Source organism: Neofelis nebulosa, chromosome 4, assembly GCF_028018385.1.
Source record: "Neofelis nebulosa isolate mNeoNeb1 chromosome 4, mNeoNeb1.pri, whole genome shotgun sequence".
NCBI classification, from domain to species: domain Eukaryota; kingdom Metazoa; phylum Chordata; class Mammalia; order Carnivora; family Felidae; genus Neofelis; species Neofelis nebulosa.
Window position 1 is genome coordinate 48,243,906 of NC_080785.1, and position 21,071 is coordinate 48,264,976.

The 21,071-nt window shown below is 44.7% G+C and overlaps 1 protein-coding gene across 2 annotated transcripts in view; it reads left to right on the forward strand.

Annotated features, from left to right (window-relative positions):
* Window positions 1–21,071, forward strand: part of SCRN1 (secernin 1) — a 60,459-nt gene that overhangs the window by 15,741 nt on the left and 23,647 nt on the right. The window contains exons 1-2 of one of the 2 annotated variants that reach the window (XM_058724719.1): window positions 6,728–6,844; window positions 7,308–7,467. In XM_058724719.1, the coding sequence (XP_058580702.1) occupies window positions 7,309–7,467 (159 nt within the window). In that variant the 5' untranslated portion in view covers window positions 6,728–6,844; window position 7,308. Of the gene's footprint in view, window positions 1–6,727; window positions 6,845–7,307; window positions 7,468–21,071 lie in introns of those variants that run through there. The other variant, XM_058724718.1, reaches the window with a different exon arrangement.

A 21,071-nucleotide genomic window follows, 5' to 3' on the forward strand; every position in this document is an offset into this window, starting at 1 on the left:
TCTCAAAACAAGCAAGATTTTTTTTTTTAATTTTTTTTTTTCAACATTTTTTATTTATTTTTGGGACAGAGAGAGACAGAGCATGAACGGGGGAGGGGCAGAGAGAGAGGGAGACACAGAATCGGAAACAGGCTCCAGGCTCCGAGCCATCAGCCCAGAGCCTGACGCGGGGCTCGAACTCACGGACCGCGAGATCGTGACCTGGCTGAAGTCGGATGCTTAACCGACTGCGCCACCCAGGCGCCCCAAGCAAGATTTTTTTAAAAAGCCATCAATCAGGCTTTATTTCTGAGGAACCTCTGTCCACTCATTTTAATGCCAGTTTAAGTAGAGAGTAGTTATGATAAAAAAAAAACAACAACCCGTTTTCAAATGGTTATACTGTTTTCTAAAGCCAAACATAAACAAATGAACACTTTTTCATGCAGTAAGTTTCTATATTAGCATGTGTGATTGGGAGTTCATTGAATTTTAGTTTACTTTTCTTTGTGGAGGGGAATATCACATCATAATACTATATAAGGTTATTGAGGGAAAAGGCAAAAAAAAAAACCCTTAGTTTCTGGTGTCATGCATGAAAAATTGAATAGTTTATAAAAAATCTTGTAAACACAGATGTCAAGACGCATGTTTTATACGGTATGTAGATGAGTTAACTTGTCCAATTTTTTTTCTTTCGTCGTGTAACTCTCTGGTATGTTGACTAGTGTTTTTGACAGATAATAGGGACAAAATGGAGTTTCCTTGAATCACGTCCAGAAGCATTTCATCTCAAGGTCGGCAGAGAATTGGCTTCCTGAAGAGCCCGTTTTTCTTTTCGCCTCAACAGAGGGGCAATGCCGCGAGAGGCCTCCCCACTATTTGTGTGAATAATAGTAATGAAAATTTGTGTGCTCCTTGAGGAATTCTGAATTAGGCAGGCTGTAGAAAAAAGTAAAAGAAGGTATCAGAGAATAATTATGATAATGCCGAATAAAAGGTATCATCCTTAGGGAATGAGGGATGGGCAAAATGGGTGAAGGGGGTCAAAGGCATGAACTTCCAGTTATAAAATAGATAACTCCTGGGAATATAAGATACGTCATAGCAACTAGAGTTAACAATATATATTATACAGTATTGCATATTTGAAACTTGCTAAGAGAGTAGATCTTAAAAGTCCTCATCACAAGCAAAAAAAAATCTATGTATGGTGACAGATGTCACCGAGATTTATTGTGGTGATCGTTTTATAACGTGTCCACATACTGAATCATTGTTGTATACCTGAAGCTAATAAAATGAACGTCAATTGCACCTCAATAAAAAAATGTCGTCCTGGGGTGCTTGGGTGGCTTAGTCGATGACCATTCGACTTTGGCTCAGGTCATGATCTCATGGTTTGTGAGTTCGAGCCCCACACTGGACTGACTGCTGTCAGCCCAGAGCCTGCTTCAGATCCTCTGTCCCCCTCTCTCACTTCCCCTCCCCTGCTTGTGCTCTCTGTCTCTCAAAAATAAATAATAAACATTTCTTTAAAATGTCATCCTGATAAGAATGTCATAACTGATAAGAACTTGCCAGTTTTGAAATTTTAGATGTGTCAGGACACAGAAGTAGAGACAAAGTGTTTTCTTTAAAATAAAATTCTAAAATCGGTACTGTCCCTTGGATTTATTTTTTTTTTTTTAATTTTTTTTTTTCAACGTTTTTTATTTATTTTTGGGACAGAGAGAGACAGAGCATGAACGGGGGAGGGGCAGAGAGAGAGGGAGACACAGAATCGGAAACAGGCTCCAGGCTCCGAGCCATCAGCCCAGAGCCTGACGCGGGGCTCGAACTCACGGACCGCGAGATCGTGACATGGCTGAAGTCGGACGCTTAACCGACTGCGCCATCCAGGCGCCCCTTGGATTTATTTTTTAAAAACTCATTTTTGTGTGTGTATATAAGTGTAAATACTTGTAGGAAAATTAGAAATTAAGGGAAAATATGAAAAATTAGAAAGAATTCAGTGGTCAGGCTCCTACTATTAATATTTTGGGCACATTTCCTTTTAGTCTTTCCTATGCATAGTTTTACATAATTAAAATAATTTATTTTGGATCTCCCTCCCCAGCCATTTCTCCATGCAGTTAAAAATTCTTCGGGGCACCTGGGTGGCTCAGTCGGTTAAGTGTCCTACTTTGGCTCCGGTCATGATCCCGCCGTCTGTGAGTTTAAGCCCCATGTCAAGCTCTGTGCTGACAGCTCGAAGCCTGGAGCCTGCTTTGGATTCTGTGTCTCCCTCGCTCTCTGCCCTGCTTGTGCTCTCTCTGTCTCTCTCTCTCTTAAAAATCAATGAACATTGAAAAACTTCACAAACATTTGTAATGGCATTGATGTAGCATGAATTTTCAGCTACTATGATGCTGGACACTTAAGTTTCAGTTTTACACCTGTATAAGTACTGCTGTGTTGAACATTTTTGTGCATAAACCTTGTCCGTGTTCCTGATCATTCCTTAGGGTGAATATATGGAAATAGAATTACTTGTCAACCCCTTCATTTACATCTAAGGAGCTCTTTCTGTCACAGCCAACTTCTTTGAAAAATTGCCAATGTGCACTGGCTCCACCTTCTACCTAAAACTCGGCTTAAAAGCCTCCAGTGGGAAAAGAGGTTAGAGTGGGAGAAAGCCAAAGCATAAGAGACTGTTAAAAACTGAGAACAAACTGAGGGTTGATGGGGGGTGGGAGGGAGGGGAGGGCGGGTGATGGGTATTGAGGAGGGCACCTTTTGGGATGAGCCCTGGGTGTTGTATGGAAACCAATTTGACAATAAATTTCATATATTTAAAAAAAAAAAAAAGCCTCCAGTGGGTTAGACATCCGTGTCTATCATGGGATAGACACTGAAATCCTTGCCGTGGTCTTCACGGCTTAACATGGACTGGCCTGTCTCCCTGCTTCTCCAGCCTCTTCCCCATTCTCTCTGGCCTCAGCTCTGGCTTTTTGACTGATTAGCTCCTTGCCCTTTCTCCAGCCACAGGACCTTAAAAGCTGCTTATCCTATATCTGACACCGTCTTCCTCCCCCAGCCATCTCTTCTTTGTGGAGGAGGAGGTGAGATGTCTGCTCAGAGGAGGTAGTTGGAGGTTTGAAAAGAAGTGAAAGTCTCAAAAGTTCATTTAGGAGATAAAAAGTGGAATTGTTCATTTAGTTCATTTGGTGGATAAAAAGTGGAATTGACCAGAGAAGTATCCATAAGATTTCTAGGCAGTAATGGGAACACACACATGGTGTTTTCAGGGTTAGGAATATGAGACTCACATCAAGGGAAATGAATTGGTACCCAGGGCTTTGATCACCCTCAGCTTCTTGAGAACAAGTTTGCTTAAACTCAGTCCACCAGGTGAGTTCGGTAGCTACTTCCTAATGTTTGTTTTCTGGGGTCTTCTCGAAGCGTGCTATCTCCTCTTTGGTAATTCAGTTTATATGGATGAGAGCATATTTTGTCATTAGAATATGTGGAGAGCTTCCCAAGGAAGCACTTAAGGGATTATTGGAAGGCTTAATGTGAAAATCTTCATTTCTGGGTTTATTGCGAGGTTATGGTGACGCTCTGTCCAATAGCATTCCTATTACTTGGTAATGAGATGTGTGGCTAATTACATTTAAACTAATTAAGGTTGTTAATAAAAATTCATTTCCTTAATCACACTAACTGTGAGGCTAATGGCCACCATATTGGACACTGGAGGTAGAACATTTCCATCAATGTAGAACGTTCTTCCGGACAGCATTGATCTAGAGAGTGGAAAAGGATCCAGCTAAGTCATCTCTGGGGCTAGTAAGTGTCTCGAATGGTGATCCAGGAAAAATAAATGGACAATTACCCTTGGCTGGTTTGCTACTGGGTGTGTTACACAGTTTTCTGGTTCATTTAGCATTAAAAAAAAAAAATAGGCATTGCAGTTCTGCTCCCTTCTGGCATTCCCAGGCTTTCACAAGATTCAGTGGAAAAGCCAGCCTCTCTGGGCCCACATACCCCTGGGCTTGTGTTGCCTACATCCAGGTCATGGTCACGTGACCCATACATCTCGCTGACCAAGCAGACGTCCTGACAGAAGAATAGAATAGGTGCTTGTCAAAGCCCTGTGTTATTTATTTTCTACAGATACAGCTTCATAAATGCAAGACCAGTGCATTGCTACCATTTTTAAGGACCCCTGCTCATAGGGGAGACACCAGCACTTTTGAAATGACCCAATGATAGGGGAGGAAGGGGAGTCGTGTCACATAGGAGAGGCATTACAAACGCAGGTAAATGCACCCCTTCTCCATCTTATCTTCCGGATTTGTTTCACTTTATCTGGCTCAGCCAGCAATTCTTCCCACCCTCAAATTCTAGAAACCTGCTATTAAAGCATTTTGTCTTCTAATTATTCTAGGTCTTTCTTACACATACGGAGTTTTGGTTAACTTCTCCCTGCTTCTCAAGTCTGAAGATAATGCAGTTCTTGTGAAAATAGAAAAGGATAATTGGAGAAGGAACTGGAATTTTTTTTTTTTTTTTTTTTTTAATCTCCCTGCCGGTTCTTTCTCACAGAGTGAGTGGGGTAGTGTTCTGAGCTCGGAGGGGATTATTTTAGAGCTCTGGGCTCCTCCACTTGTCGGTGCCCTCGGGTGCCCAGTGCAGGGAAGGACTTTGGACAGCCCAGGGTGTGCACGTACAGACGAATCTGAAGCAGCCTGGATGCAGACATAGCAATATGGTCCCACACAGAGATGTTGCCGACTCTGCGACTGGGTAACTGCCCCAGTTATGAGTGAGGTGGATTTGACTGGCTTGACTTGTAGAAGTTTTGAGATGCCTCTCTGTTTGAACAGTCAAAACCCAAAGAAAATAGCTTATGCTCGCCTAGCTTTCACAGCTTGTGAAGTATGTTCTCAAGCATCACGTCATTTGATACAATAACCTTATGGCCTGGGGCAAAACAGTTGCAGAAGGGAAAACCTAGGCCCAGAGAGGGAAAGTGACTTGCTCAAGCTCACACAGTAGCAGGTGGTGCGGCTGAGTTTTGAATCCCAGTGGCTTTGCTGGGATCATTGCTTTACTTCTCACTTGCATTTGGAATCATTAAAACACATTGACGACACACATATGACAGTTGGCTTAACAGATAATGTTTGTCGAGGGCCTATAGTAGGGGTTTGGGAAAGGGGCTGCTGTGGTTGGGTGGCCTGCGTCCTGCCCTCAGGCATCTTTATTTGAAACATTTGAAGCAGTACATTTACAGACAAATGCACATCATCTTAGAACAGACTGGAGGCCTTATGGATGCTGAGAAAATGAGAGTCCTTTGTGGAAGGCATCCTGAAAGGAAGGGATTTTGAATCAGATCCTGAAGGAAAGGCACAGACCCGGGCAGGGAGTTCCAGCCAGGTGCAGAGGCATGGTGGTGAGAAAGAGCTGTAGAGAGTTGGCTTCGGTTTTAAGAAAGACGAAAACAGCACTTGTTTCTTATTTTTTGAAAACCTACCCTGCAGAAGACATTGCGCACAGCTGGGTTTACGGCGCTGCAAGAGAGACGTGGTTTCCCTGCCTTCATATTGCTTAGCCTTTGGGTGGAAAGACCAAGTGTTGATTGTTGGTAGTAAAATCATTACATAAAGATTTCAGGTGGAGATTTGCTATAAAGGAAAAGGAGGGGATTCTGCGAGAGCATACAATACAGCGATGTAAATTCGACTGATGTTTGGTGTGTGAAGGAGTAGGAGTTCACTAGGCAAATGGTTTTGGTATAAGGAACAGAGAGAGGAGTGCTCAGGAACAGGGGTGAAGCGTGTGCAAAGGCCGTGGGAGGATCGGAGGGGCTGGAAAAAGGTCTGTGTGCTGGAGTTGAGAGAACAGAGTGGCGAGTGGCATGAGACGGGGCTGGGGAGGAGGCATGAGCTTGATCAGATTTTGGTTCTTTATTCTAAGAACCATGGGAAATCACTGAAGGATTTTAAGCAGGGTGACACAACTGACATGATCAAATCTTCCTTTTAAAAAACCACTTTGGGAGCGCCCGGGTGGCTCAGTCGGTTAAGCGTCCGACTTCGGCTCAGGTCACGATCTCGCGGTCCGTGAGTTCGAGCCCCGTGTCGGGCTCTGTGCTGACAGCTCGGAGCCTGGAGCCTGTTTCAGATTCTGTGTCTCCCTCTCTCTCTGACCCTCCCACACTCCCACTCTGTCTCTCTCTCTCTCTCTCAAAAATAAACATTAAAAAAAAATAATAAAAAGATCACTTTGGCTGGCACGTGCCAGTGTTTTGGAGGGGGAATAATGGTGGCTATGCAATAACTTCTTACTACTGGTGGGGATCCAGGCTAGTATTGGAGGCTTGGTGCAGAGTGGTGGTAGTGGAGATGGGGAGAAGTGGATACTTTCCAAAGAGATTTACAAGATCGAATCTACAGGTGGAATTTAGTGGTATGTTAGATAACAGAGAAGCAGATGATAAGGATAGTTCTTGAGCTCCAGATGTTCCAGTGACATGGATAGTTCATTGGATGGCCAATGAGATAGAGATCTGTGGGAAGGGACCCAGTTTAGGGAAGAAGAGGATGAAGTCAGCTCTGGGTATCAGGGAGGCATTGGGCCTATGGGTCGGGAGCTCAAGGAGAGAACTTGGCTGGAATCAGATGTGCAGGTCATGGGCACCTAAGTGACCAATGGTCATGGATGAGTTTTTCCAGGAAGAAAAGAGCATTAAATGAGGAAGGAAGAATCAAGCAGTGAGGACGCTCAGTGGCCAGGTAGAAGCGCACAAGCCAGCCCAGAAACACTGGAGAGGTTGGAGGAAAACCAAGAGATCCTGGAGTGTTACGTCATGGAGGTAGAGTAAAAATACATAAAATAGGGGGAATATCTTTCACTTTATCTCTAGACCCATTTCCCCATCACCACCCCAAAATCCGTTACATCCCGAGAAGCCACACATCTCGAGCTCCAAGACAGTTGGGGAGGACACTGTTACGAGTACATTTAATGATTTTTCTATTACTGGGACAGATTGCCGTGTGTGTTTTCTGCCGGGAACAATAGCCTCCTTTCCGTTCTCTTACATCATTGCCCTTTGGCTGCCACTGCAGATTGTTGCAAAACTGAGCTAGTTTAATCCCACGGAGCACTAACCACTATCTGGTCTCCGCAGTTCTGCTCCAGGCGCCCTACCTTCCTGTGCCAGCTGGGATCTCTTAATGAACTAGCCGCACACAGTTCGACACTAAAACTGCTCTCACTGGTGAAACTGTTGGAATGTTCCACCTTAGGGCTGTTTCCATTCTCTCTCTTTGCAGGATGGCTGTCGCTCCTCCAAGTTACTGTTTTGTGGCCTTCCCACCACGTGCTAAGGACGGTCTGGTGGTATTTGGGAAAAATTCAGCTCGGCCCAGGGATGAAGTACAGGAGGTTGTGTATTTCTCGGCTGCTGATCATGAACCCGAGAGCAAGGTTGAGGTAAGTCCTGTGCTACAGTCTCTCGTTACCACTCACTCTTGCCTCTGGCTTTGCCCAGCACACTTTCCTTAAGCCTGCTCACCGGTCAGGACTGTCCTGTTAGTTCTGTTGATTCCTGTTCCCACGTGGCTTTGTCCATAGCCTTAGAAACAGGATCGCGGGGCGCCTGGGTGGCGCAGTCGGTTAAGCGTCCGACTTCAGCCAGGTCACGATCTCGCGGTCCGGTCCGTGAGTTCGAGCCCCGCGTCGGGCTCTGGGCTGATGGCTCGGAGCCTGGAGCCTGTTTCCGATTCTGTGTCTCCCTCTCTCTCTGCCCCTCCCCCGTTCATGCTCTGTCTCTCTCTGTCCCAAAAGTAAATAAAAAAAAAAAAAAAGTTGGAAAAAAAAAAAAAAAAAAAGAAACAGGATCGCGTGGAGAATACCACGTTCATTGCTGTGACCCTTGTTCAGTAAAATATTTACATGGCTCCAAAGTCGAATGTACAAAATAAGGTATATTCGTAGAAGTCTAGTATCTATCTTTGTCTCATTTACTCTCCTTCCTTTTTCTCCTATAGATGTTCCACGTTTTGAAAAATATTTTACTTTGCGCACCTAAAAAACTACATATGGGGGCACCTTGGTGGCTCAGTCAAGTCCCACTCTTTGATTTCTGCTCAGGTCATGATCTCGTGGTTTGTGGGGTGGAGCCCCATGTCGGGCTCTGTGTTGACCGCACAGAGCCTGCTTGGGATTCTCTCCCTCTCCTTCCTCTCTCCCCCTCCCTCACTTGTGCATGCTCTCTCTCTTGAAATAAGTACATTTTTAAAAATTTAGAAGAAATTATCTATGTACACAATTGTGCACGCGTGCGTGCGCCCGCGCGCACACACACACACAATTATCCCAGTTCCTCTCCTTTCTTGAATGGGTAGCATGCCCTGTACACTTTTCCCCACTTTGCTTTTTTTTTTTAACTTAAATCATATCTTGGAGATCACTCCATACGGTAAGTAGGGGTAGTATTCATTACTCACTTAGAGCTGTGGAGTGTTCGATTCTATGGATGTATCATAGTTTAATCAGTCCCATGTTGCCGGACACTTGGGTTGCTTTCCAGCCTTTTGTTATTGCAAATATTTTCTTGTATTTTGAAGTGAATAATAGCCCGGTGTATCTGTCACAGTATCTGGTCTTGGTTTGTGTATGTGTATCATGTTAAAAAAATGATCTATCCGTTCCTGTCCTGAGTGCTGAAAAATCAGTTTTTGTCAGTCCTTCTTTGGGATATGTGCCTAGAAATGGGACTGTTGGATCACATAGTAGATAAGTCTGTAATTGTTTGGTTATTATCACCTTGCCTTCCCTAGGTGGAGTACTTGCATTTCTACTAGGAGGGTGACAGTGCCCTTCTCCATATGCTCAGAGTGCATCGTCAAACTTTCGTGATGGCTATTTTAGTCTGCTGTTTCACTACATTCTTTCACTGGTTGTCTCAGCTTTTTATCGTGCATTCTCTTGGGTGTTCCAGGTTGATTGTTATCAGCACCTGCGAATAGAGTCTGAGTGTTCTTACATCTCTGCTTTCTTGTCTGATGGATTGGCTGAGCTTGGATCCAACGTTAATATTTAGTGGAGATAGTGGGTATCTTTGTCTTTGTTCGTGACCTGAGTGAGGCAGCCTTCAGTGTCTCTCCAGTCACTAAGGGGCTGGCTTTAGGACAGAGATTTACACAGTTTTATTTTAAGTATTTTAGAAAGTATACATCAGTTTCTGTTTTTAGTGGTTAAAAAGAACCCCTCAGGAGCAGGTGTTGAATTTTGTTAAAGGTTTTTTGTTTTTTTCCAGTAACATGGATTTTTTTCTTTCAACTTATATGACAAATGGAACCATCTTGTGTTCACGGAATAAACTTCTTGGTTATGGTATGTTTATTTGCGTGTGTGTGTGTGTGTGTGTTTTAATGCTAGGTTTTTAAAAAATTTTTTTTGAGAGAGAGAGGGAGAGAGAGAGAGAGAGAGAGAGAGAGAGAGAGAGAGAGAGAGAGAAAATCTTAATCAGGCTGCATGCTTAGCATGGAGCCCAATGCAGGGCTGTATCTCACAACTCGAGAGATCGTGACTTGAGCCGAAATCACGAGTCAGAGACTTAACCGACTGAGCCACCCAGGTCCCCCAAGGATGAAGAATTTAGAGAAAAAACTTTGGGCAAGTAAATTAATAAGCTGTTTCCACTGACGCACTTCTGCTCTTTGGTGTTCTGTGTCTTGGAAAATAAACTGATTTTTCTGCTAACTGTGCTGGGTTTTCAATGGGCATCCATCAATGCGTATTTTATTTTCTTACCTGAATCTTTGTCTGTTTCAGTCCTTTATTTTTAAAAAAAAATTTTTTTTAACGTTTATTTATTTTTGAGACAGAGAGAGACAGAGCATGAACGGGGGAGGGGCAGAGAGAGAGGGAGACACAGAATCAGAAGCAGGCTCCAGGCTCCGAGCCATCAGCCCAGAGCCTGATGCGGGGCTCGAACTCACGGACCGCGAGATCGTGACCTGAGCTGAAGTTGGACGCTTAACCGACTGAGCCACCCAGGCGCCCCTGTTTCAGTCCTTTAAAAACAGCTAAGCAGCACCAGAGAGCAACAGAACTTTACAAGGAGCTGCTTATGTTGGGTGAATGGAAGAGGGGCGAGGAAATGGCCGGGCAGCATGGGGCATGACTTGGCATGGGTTGTGTGCCGTGGGGGAGGTGCAGACTGTGTCCCCAGGACATTCACCAGAACCACTCGCCTCTCCTCTCGCGCCACTAACTGGGTCCAAGCATCTAAGCTTCAGTAGGACATTTCTTTTATATAGGTGGAGAAAAACACTGGGTTCTCTGGCGACCATGCTAGGTTTCGATTCCTGAATGTTTGACTGTCCGTGTCATTTGGATTTGAATGTTTCTCTCTTCCTGGAACAGAGTGGACTCTGCGTGGATGAAGTTTGCAGGTTTGAGTTGTGACAGGTTTGACTTATTAGTGACCCTCCCTGCCTGTCTTCCCTAAATGTTTCTTTTTTTCTGAAGAGTCATACAGACTGAAACAATGCTTGGATTTTCACGTGGGCAGATTTAATTTCCCAGAAATAGCTGCACCAAATCCCATCCCACATGCACTTCTTACGGTGTCATGAACACTCCTCCATGGAGAGGTGAGGCTGATGCCCCCCTCCCCTGCCATGAGTCTGGGTGAGGGCTTGTGTTTGCTCTGACCTGTGTGGCATGCTGGAAGTGAGTCTTTGTGACCTCCAGGGCTGGGTCACGAAAGGATTTGGCGCCTACACGTGTCTCTGTCTCTTGGGATCTGGCCCTGAGAATCCAGGCACCAGACTGGAAGGAACCCAAAACCAGCCCACATACAGAGAGCACAGGGAGGGGCCCACATGGAGAGGAACCGGAGTCCTTCAGCCAGCGACCAGTGTCAGCTGCCAGATGTGCGAGTGAATGGCCCTTCAGACGGGTCCAGCCTCAGACAGTGTGGAGTGGAGAGTGTCGTCCGATCTCCTGACCCATCGAGTTCGTGAGCATAATAAATGCTTGTTTTACACCACTGCATTTGGGGATCACTTGTCAGTAGCCATAGTAACCACAGCATCACACAAAAGCCACTTATAAATATGTCTGAAATAGAGGTTTTAGAAAAATTTGTTTTCTTTTGGGAGGGATAGGCTAAATAACGCAATATTTTCCTTTCACGGGCACCATCAAGTTTAGAAAATAGACTAGATTTCTTTCCCTTGTTGACTCAGAGTATATTGTCACTCCCATGTGCTGGAGGTTACATGATGTGGTTCGACACACATCAGAATCAGTTTCGAAGGCAGCCTGACCTCTTTTCTGTGCTGCCTACCTGTGTCTGGAGCTGCTTCTGTGTGTTTCCACATCTGTATCCTGTGAGAAATAAAATAATGTCACGGTCAAAAACCAAGCTCATCTTCCCCATCTCCTCTGTTCTTCTTCCTCTGTCAGCACCACCATTGTCTGCCCCATAGTTTAATGTAGAAACCAGAGGGAAACGTTGACCCTCATTTTCCCACACACGTCTGGATGCATGGGGACGGCTGTCGCCAAGTCCTGTGGCTTCCTCTGCTGTGTCCCCATCCCCTCCCCACGGCCCCTAGCTCATTCGGACCCACCCCCACCTCCCTGCTGCTATAATCTGCTTCTTCGTCCCTGGCTCTCTTTTTCCTAGATTCTTCAGCCTGCAGGGTCACCAGAATTTTCTTTTCAGAGCAAAACTCTGTCACTGCCTTGTTTCAAAAACGGTTGTGTTTACAGGATGAGAGTCCAGGCTGATTTGTATGCATTTCAGAACTCTCCCTGACTGGCACCCGGCTCACTTTCCCTTTGTGTTCTTTTCTTTTAAATTGGTAGACTTAATTTTTTTTTTTTTTTTTTTTTACTGCAGTTCGCAGAAAAATGAACAGAAAGGACAGAGAGTTCCCATATAACCCTTCACCCTTTCACCTCCCAGTTTTCCTTATTATTAACATGTTGCATCAGTGTGGTCCAGTGTTATAATCCATGAGCCAAGACTGATACATTATTACTAACCAACGTCTATCATTTGCCTTAGGGTTGGCTTTTCGTGTTGTGTATTTCCATGGGTTTTGACAGATGTAGACAATGACATGTATCCACCATTATAGCCGGCGTAAGGTATAGAAAATATTGTCTACAGAATACTTTCTCAGCCCCAAATATCCTCTGCGCTCCCCCGATTCATTCCTCTCTTCCTGACCCCTGGCAACCACTGATGTATTCACTGTCTCCAGAGTCTTTGCCCTTCCTGGAATGTCATATATTTGGAATCCTACAGTCTGTGGCCTTGCAGATTCTTTTGCTTAGTCGTACGCATTTAAGGTTCATCCATACCGTTTCCAGGCTTGATAGTGCAAGTTTAGTTCTGAAAAGTATCCCCCTGTCTGGATACACAAGAGCTTAGCCTTCCGCTCATCTGGTGAAGGACATTTTGGCTGCTTCCAAGACTGGGCAGTTAGGAACAAAGGTGCTATAAACATTTATGTGCACGTTGTGCTTTGTTTTGCCTTTTAGCCCTGCTCCCCTCCTATGTGCGGGTTTTTATACGGACATAAGGCTTTTAACTCCTTTGGGATACTTTTAACAAGTAAAGATGCTTTTTAATGTAATTTTACATTTTGAATAGGTAATGTATCCGTGTGGTATTAAAAAGGTTTACCCTCCCGTATTGCTACTCAGTCTGATTCCCATCCCGCATCACCCTTTTTAGTAATTACTTGCACATCCTTCCACTGTTTCATGCAAATGCAAACAAGTGTGAATATTTAGCCTTATTTTCTTATTTTTTGCCACAAAAGTAGCGCATTATATATACTCTTCTGAAACTTGATTTAAAAAAAATTTTTGTAATGTTTATTTATTTTTGAGAGAGAGAGAGTGTGAGTGGGGGCAGAGCAGAGAGGCAGACACAGAATCCGAAGCAGGCTCCGGGCTCCGAGCTGTCGGCACAGAGCCCGATGCGGGCCTTGAACTCACAAACTGTGAGATCATGACCTGAACCGAAGTCGGATGCTTAACCGACTGAGCCACCCAGGCGCCCCTGAAACTTGATTTCTAAATAGAAAATTTCAAATGCACAAAAAAGGTCTACATTTTTTAAAATTTAGTAACATTTTCTAAAGATTCTTCTACATTTGTACACAGAGATCATCTTATTATTATTTGTTAAGGATGCATAGTGTCCATTGTGGAGATATTCCGTAATTTTTCAATCAGTCCTCTATTGGTGGACACTGGGCCTGTTTTCTAGTCCAGAAGTCAGTCATGAAGAACCTTGTATGTAAGTCATTCTGTACATGTGCGGGTATAGTCTCTAGATACACCTGGCAGATGTAGGATCGCTGGGTCGTGGGGTAAAGTTTTTGTACTAATTACCCTCCAGAAGGGTTGTACAATTTCCTGCTTGCTTTTCTGCCCTCCTTCTTAGTCTTCCTCTCCCAGCTTGCACCATAGGCTCCAGCTACATTGAGCTGCTCGTCATTTCTTGAACAAGTAACACATTTGCATTTCTTTGTGCTTTTGTTAAGAATGCTCTTCCTGTCCTCTCCTCTCCTTGGTAGATGCATCCTTCAGGGCCCACATACCAATATCCTCACCTCCCTCTGGCCTGCCCTCCTTCTGTGAACATGTACTTTGTGCCTGTTCTGCCATTATAAATCAATGGAAATTTACAATTGCCTGAAACCGGTGGGATGAGTCTGGCCTCAGGTACAAGGGTCTTGGCTTCCAGGCTTGTCTTCCCCACTTCCTGCATCTTGGGTCTTTGAGTCTCTTTGAGACTCAGTTTACTCATTTGCCAGATGGAGATCATAACACCCACTGTGTCTGCCTTACAGATTTTTTGGTGAAACACATGGGAGCTGATATTTGAAAGTACTTTATAGACTCTAAGGAGAACATTGTAAAAAGAGATTTTTTTTTTTTAAAGAATTGACTAGTGTTGAGAGCTTCTGTGACTCCAGGTCTCAGTTCCCAGACTATCTTTAGCATTTGGTTCTGAATCTGCTTTTCAATTTGACTCTTGCCTTCTCTCTGCCCCCTTTTTAAAGTAAGCTCTACGCCCAACATGGAGCCCAACATGGGGCTTGAACTCAAGACCCTGAGATCGAGACCTAAGCTGAGATCAAGAGTCGATCGCCTAACCAACTGAGCCACTGAGGTGCCCCTACTCTTACCCCTTTAATTCCTTTTGTTACTTTCCCAAGTACAGAATGGTGGGCTCTTTTCCATAGCTGAGCCCACCAAATATCATGTAACTTTCATAAAGTTGTATGAGCCCAACAACTATCATGTAACTTTCATAAAAGCTCTCATTAGCACACAGAAATTATTTTTCTAAACTGTGAAGAGTGAGAACTTCCTATAAACTCCCATCTATTTCTTAGCCATTTCACAACATTTTAAACGTATATATTCTGCAGTTTCCCTAGAAACCTCATACTTGAGTTTTGAGGTTCCAGGAATTCATTTTCTGAGAATAACCGTGCACTAAAAGTCATCCTGATTACTCATCCACTGACCCGCCTACCCTTCCAGCTGGCCCGTCCTTCCAGGCGGTCCTCCCGTCCAAGTTGTCCACTCACGCACCCGTCCTCCTTCCTTCTGTCTGTCCATCAGTCTACTCAGCCACCATCTACTCTCCGTCACATTCTCTTTGCTTGAGACAAAGGATAAAAGAATACAGAACAGGATCCTTTAACAGAGTTCCTCCATTTCTAAAATTACACTGCATGTTTTGTTTAGCTCCACAGTTGGAAGATTGGAGCATTTTTTAAATGTTCTTTAGTTTCTCTCTCTCTCTCTCTCTCTTTTTTTTTTAAAAATTTCACTTTGGATGCAGAGTGGCATGGATCCGTGTATATCCATTTGTGCTCTCTGAGGATGCTATACCACTACGCATCACAGAGCACATCTCGACTTTTCCTCAAGCCCTGCTCCTTTCTGTAGATAGGAGTGTTGAGGAAGCAGATGAGTAATTTCCTGGATCATGATGTTCTCTGTGTGTGTGTGTGTGTGTGCGCGCGTGCCTGTAGGTGGGTACGTATGCCTGTTTTCATATGGTTGGATTTTCTATTTAGGAAAAAATGGATCCAACATTAGAATACTGCTCCCAAAACCAATGCATTTCTTTGTTTTAAAAAATGTTTATTTTATTTTTCAGAGAGAGAGAGAGAGCGCCAGCGTAAGTGGGGGAGGGGCAGAGAGAGAGGTGGACAGAAGCTCTGAAGCAGTCTCTGTGCTGACAGCAGAGAGCCTGATGCAGGGCTCCAGTTTGCGAACCGCGAGATCATGACCTGAGCCTAAGTTGGACGCTTCAGTGACTGAGCCACCCAGGTGCCCCATACAAAAACCAGTGAATTTCAATTAAAGTTGACCTGATTTATATTTGGTGCCCAGAGAATAATTATGTCACCATTTGTAGAGACAGAATTCTTGATAACCAAGTCAGATTTGACACATCATGCTTTTTAAAAGAGTCTCTTATTATTATTATTATAATATAATAATCCTCTTCTCCATTTTCCCCCTTCCTTTAAAGTTTAAAGTCTTCATTGTTTCTTCCTCTCTTTTTTTAAGTTAGGTTTAATTTATTTATATTTTCCTCTATATAAAGTTCTGTTTGGGTTCAGGACCCCCAGTGAGATTATACAACTTCCACAGTTTGGGGCAGGTTTTTGGTAGATCACTTCCTTTTTTTCTTGCCCAATGAAAATACTTTCAAGAAGAATAGAAAATTACCCATTAATGATAGCTGGTAACATTGTTAGTAACATTGTCCAGATGGCAGCTATATTTGTGGTTCGTGGGATGTGTGTGTGTTTTGCGGGGGAGAGTGTCTGAATTTCATTTCCGAAGATTCCCTCTTACAGTGGGAAAGCACGAGTTATTCTGGAATCAAAGAGAGCTGAACAAAGCTCCATGTGGCCACCGGGGGGACTGGGTGCTGGTCTTCCTATCTGCTCTTTGTCCCCAGAGCAGGAGCCTCCAGCGTCGTGTAGAGCAGGTGCGTCCCCCTCACCTCAGGGGAGCGTGGCTTAGCAGGGAACTTCCTTCCACCAGTCCCCTGTCCCAAGCCTGTTTCCGACCCCAGGCCTTTGCATTTGCCCATTCTCAAAGATCTAACGTCCTCAAGGGAGTATAAGGCCCTGCTTCTAAAATGTGGCTGACGCTCTTTTTTTGGTCATTATTTAGAGTCATCTGAACCTTAAGGGCACATTTTCAAAAACCGGTCAAGTAGCCGGCAAGACACTGGGCTAAAGAAGATAAAAACAAACCCCAAGAACCTCAGTGATCATGAGCAGTGCTGCTTTAGAGTTGCAAATTTTCTAAACCTAAAAATATTCCTCCAAAACATCCCATTTTCCCTGCTTCCCACCCCCCCCCCCCCCCCCTCCACCCCGGGAAGTCTGGCTGAGTCATCAGCTCATTTCAGAGTGCTTTTTCACTGGTGGTGCCAGGGCTGTGTTCACCATCTGAGTACAGTAGGAAAGCACAATGGTTGCATTTCATTAATTGAAACGTCTATTGTGTGAGTGTCTCTGTTCCCCTTTCACTGGGTGATATCCAGGAAGGGTGTGCACCAGAATGTGCAAGGGGTAGGCACCAGCGTGAAGCTGATTTTGCTTTTTCGTTTTTGACACAATCACAGAAAATAATAAAGGGCTTGCCCTGCAGGGGAATTGTCTTTTGTCGCCGTCCCCAGGGCTTTGTCAGGCAAGGCTCATCTTTTCTATCCTCCAACCTGGCACGTGTCCCCTGGAGCCACCTGAAAGAGTGACAGGCTCAGTGCAGGCAGTACCTTTAAAACCTCAGTGATCAGCAGCAGACAGTGCCGACATTTACAAGCCTGCCTCACCGTGCTCCCTGCTCCAGGCAGCCTTATACTGTTATGTGGCCTTGGCACCCAGAAGTCACACAGCTGACAGATTTGTTTTATGAGAGGCTGGTTGGGAGTGGCCGTGGGCAGCAAGACAATTTGCTCATCTCTGTCTCTTTCTCTGCAAACTTCTTAAGCGGCTTAATCACCGAAGCTGAGGCCAGAACCGTCCCTGTAAAGATTGAGCTTTTGCATGGTGAACGTGTTCTTTCCCCTTTTTGTTTTGGGTAGGAATTCTGGCTAGGAATTTTGACTTGAAGAGCGAAACTGCTTTTGTCACGCTGAAAGAACATGTCAGGTGCATTTTGGATTTTTTTTTTTTGGTGAGACCTTCCCTGCTGCCTGAGATCCCACTCCCACTTACCGTCTGCCTCCTCAATAGTGATGTGGCCGTTGTGAAGATGAGTGAATTTTATTAAAAAAAAAAGAAAAACGGTGACGGGGGCACCTGGGTGGCTCAGTCGGTTAAGCGTCTGAGTCTTGGTTTTGGCTCAGGCCATGAACTTGCAGTTTGTGAGTTCAAGCCCTGCATCAGGCTCTGTGCGGACAGTGCAGAGCCTGCTTGGAATTCTCTCTCTCCCTCTCTTTCTGCCCCTCCCTGCTCTCTCTCTCTCTCTCTCTCAAAATAAATAAACTTAAAAATAAAAAAGAAATGACTGCCTGCAGAGTTCATGTTCTAGATGGCTGACTTTACACAGTTTAGCTAATTACATCTTGTGTTAACGTTCCCTATTTACGAGGTTTGCTCCCAGACGAGGATTTTAGATAAGCAATCGTGACCATCCTCTTTGATCTGGGTGTGATTCGTCAGATTTCAAACACAATGGAGTGTGTGTGAATTGTAGCCACAGAAGGGTCCTTGTTAGGCTCAGGCTGCTGCAGTCCGTGACAGAGATGCCCTAAGGGTGTGTGTGTTACAGGCTCCGAAGGGCTTGGGTGCACCGCCCCCCCCCCCCCCCCATCTCCATAACCCCTTTGCTCTGTAGCATATGAGGGGGATCTGTCTGGTGCATTGGCTTTCCGCCTGGTGTTTAGGAGGGGCCGATGTGGCCCATCTGGCTACTTGGGCATCTCTTTTCTTCCTCCTCCTTCCGAGTTTGGCTAAAAAGTGTCAAGTTGGCTGCAAATATTTTGAACTCCCACGAAGACCATATGGTCTTTTGGATTCAGTTTTCAACATTTTTATCAGTCAATGCTTACTGAGCTCTTGCAGTGCTGTTACTCAGTGCCTTCGCAATAGCTTCTGTGAGTGGCACAGAGGGGGGAATGTTCCTGGCCCCGTCTCTGTCTCTCTCTTCTCTGGCTCTTACCTCTCTGTCAGGAGCGCCTCGATGTCTGGCCCGTTTTTTCAAGATCAACTCAAATGGCACTCATTTATAAATCCTCTGGCCACTTAGATAATTTCCCTCTTTCTGTTGAACCTGTATTGTGTCCCTCTGTTCTTTGTTATTCACTTATTCCTTCCTTCCTTCCTTCCTTCCTTCCTTCCTTCCTTCCTTCCTTCCTTCCTTCCCTCCCTCCCTTGAAAAAAGATCTGTTGATGCCTAATGTGTACCAGATTTCGGATATATCACTGAACTAAACCACAAATATATCTCCTTGCCCCTATGGAGCTTACCTTGTGGCTGGGGGAGATAACATACATAAACGGTATATGCAGTACATAAGCCAATTATACAGTATTTGGAAGGGGATAAATGGAATGGAATGTGGAAGAAAAAAGCAGGAATGGATTGCTCAGATGTACAAGATTGAGGAGGGGGAAAGATGGATTACACATTAACTTGACAGGCCTCGGTGATACCTGCTGAGGTTGGCCTGGTGGTCATGGTAATTTGCATGTGTGCTTTCTCCTTGTTTCCCAACTGAAAGAACAGGGATTAGGCATCCTTCCTGATTTATCTGCAAACAGTGCTTAGCACAAAATGCCTTCTGTGTGGTTGGTGCTCTGTAAATAATTGGCAAAATGGAAACGAATGTGTAAAAACGAATTTGAGAACAGATAAATAAACCCATTCTTCTTTTTGCTTCCTTCTTGCCCATAAAAATAACTTTATGATACATCTGCACTTAAGAATCTTAAATTCCTGGGGCGCCTGGGTGGCTCAGTCGGTTAAGCAACTGACTTCGGCTCAGGTCATGATCTCGCAGTCCGTGGGTTCAAGCCCCACGTCGGGTTCTGTGCTGACAGCTCAGAGCCTGGAGCCTGCTTCGGATTCTGCGTCTTCCTCTCTCTGTTCCTCCCCTGCTCGTTCTCTGTCTCTCAAAAATAAACGTTAAAAAAAAATTTTTTTTTTTAAAGAATCTTAAATTCCTTCCATATTTACTCATTCTTTTCAAGACAGAATTTACCACTGGAACTGACTCAGTGTACACAGAGGGGTTTGGAAAACGTTGGTCGATGCCTGAACTGCTTTTTACATGAAGAATACAATTTTTTTTTTTTTAATTTTTTTTCAACGTTTTTTTTATTTATTTTTGGGACAGAGAGAGACAGAGCATGAACGGGGGAGGGGCAGAGAGAGAGGGAGACACAGAATCGGAAACAGGCTCCAGGCTCCGAGCCATCAGCCCAGAGCCTGACGCGGGGCTCGAACTCACGGACCGTGAGATCGTGACCTGGCTGAAGTCGGACGCTTAACCGACTGCGCCACCCAGGCGCCCCCATGAAGAATACAATTTTAAGATATAAACTGCTATCACATTTAGAAGAGCACAGAGGACCGTAGTTTGTTCATGGCTCTGGCTAGGTTTTTGCTGTAAAAGAAGCGTTTTTCAAAGTAAACAACGTTCAGGAACTAGGGAAAACATTTCAAGAGTGCATTTCATTATCAATTTGCCGTGAAAAACTCAAGAGCCTCTTGACAGCCTCTGGATTTAATTAGCTTTCAGTCTTACCAGTATTTATCCAGTGAAACAACATCATCCCAGTGCAGAGCAGCACCTTCCATGGATTATGAAGATACATATGTCACCTGACCAATGAGGGTGCATGCAGCCCGCGTTTTAGCTCTTACCCGAGGCTTAGACGTTATGGAAAATCAATGCAGAATAACGTCCCGGGCTGTGTTCAGTCGACACAACCGGGTTGCGAGTCAGAAAAAGATCCGAGGCCACAGTTGAGCCGATGCTTTCAGTGCCCAATTTAAAATGTAAATGGTTGCCGCAGGTGACGAATTTCTCCCTTGAGAGCCAAATAGGCTGTGCAGCTTAGAGCCCTGGATTCCATGCCAGAGTCAGCAGGCGCCTTATGGGCCACCCAGGTTAACGTTTTTCTCATTTCTCCAAGGGAGCTGTCTGTGCCGTGGGCCCATCGTGGGGAGGGAAAGGGTAGAACCAGCAGGCCAGGCTTTGAGTTAGCTGGTCCCACCACCCAACTTCCATTTGCCTCAACGCACCGTGACCGCTTTTACTGTCTTCATGCTTCTAGTAAGAGTTCGTGCGAAGGCAGGGTTCTAAGGCTAAAAATATTTCGAAAAACAAAATCGCTTGTTCTCGATTAGCTCACTCATTTTCCAGGTAAAGACACAGCAGCCTGGAGAAGGTAAGATATACAACACCACGTGGTGTGGGTCTTGCTGTCCTGATCATAGTTAGAAACATGCCCTTCTGGGACTCTCTTCCCCTGTGTCCGGTGCATAGGCTTAGTGTGAGAATCAGATGGGACAGACAGGGAAGCACAGTGTATAAGAGAGCATTTAATGCATTAGTTAAATGTAAAGCTTTATCATCACGTTCCCTTTTCTACCACTAGAGCAAACGTGAAGGTTATGAAACTAGGTTCCAGGGAGCCCTAGGGATCATTGCCAGGAGCATAGGGACCCCCCTGGCCCCACCCCCATCTTCGTCAGGCAACACATTTTCCTTTAATCTGCTTTCTATGTTAGGCCTCCGAGTAAAGTTTCTTCTATAGTAAGGTTCAATAACTTTAAAGAAGTTTGAAAGCCACTGATCTGGAAGGAATTTTGCAGATGAGAATAAATGGTTATGTTTGTTTGAAATGCTTGTGCCCTGAAGCATCTGTGCCTGCTGAAATGACCAGACAGCGTATTCAGGGCACAGATGGGCTGCATACCTGTTTCAAGAAGCTGATTGCTGGGGCGCCTGGGTGGCTCGGTCAGTTAAGCGTCCGACTTCGGCTCAGGTCATGATCTCACGGTCCGTGAGT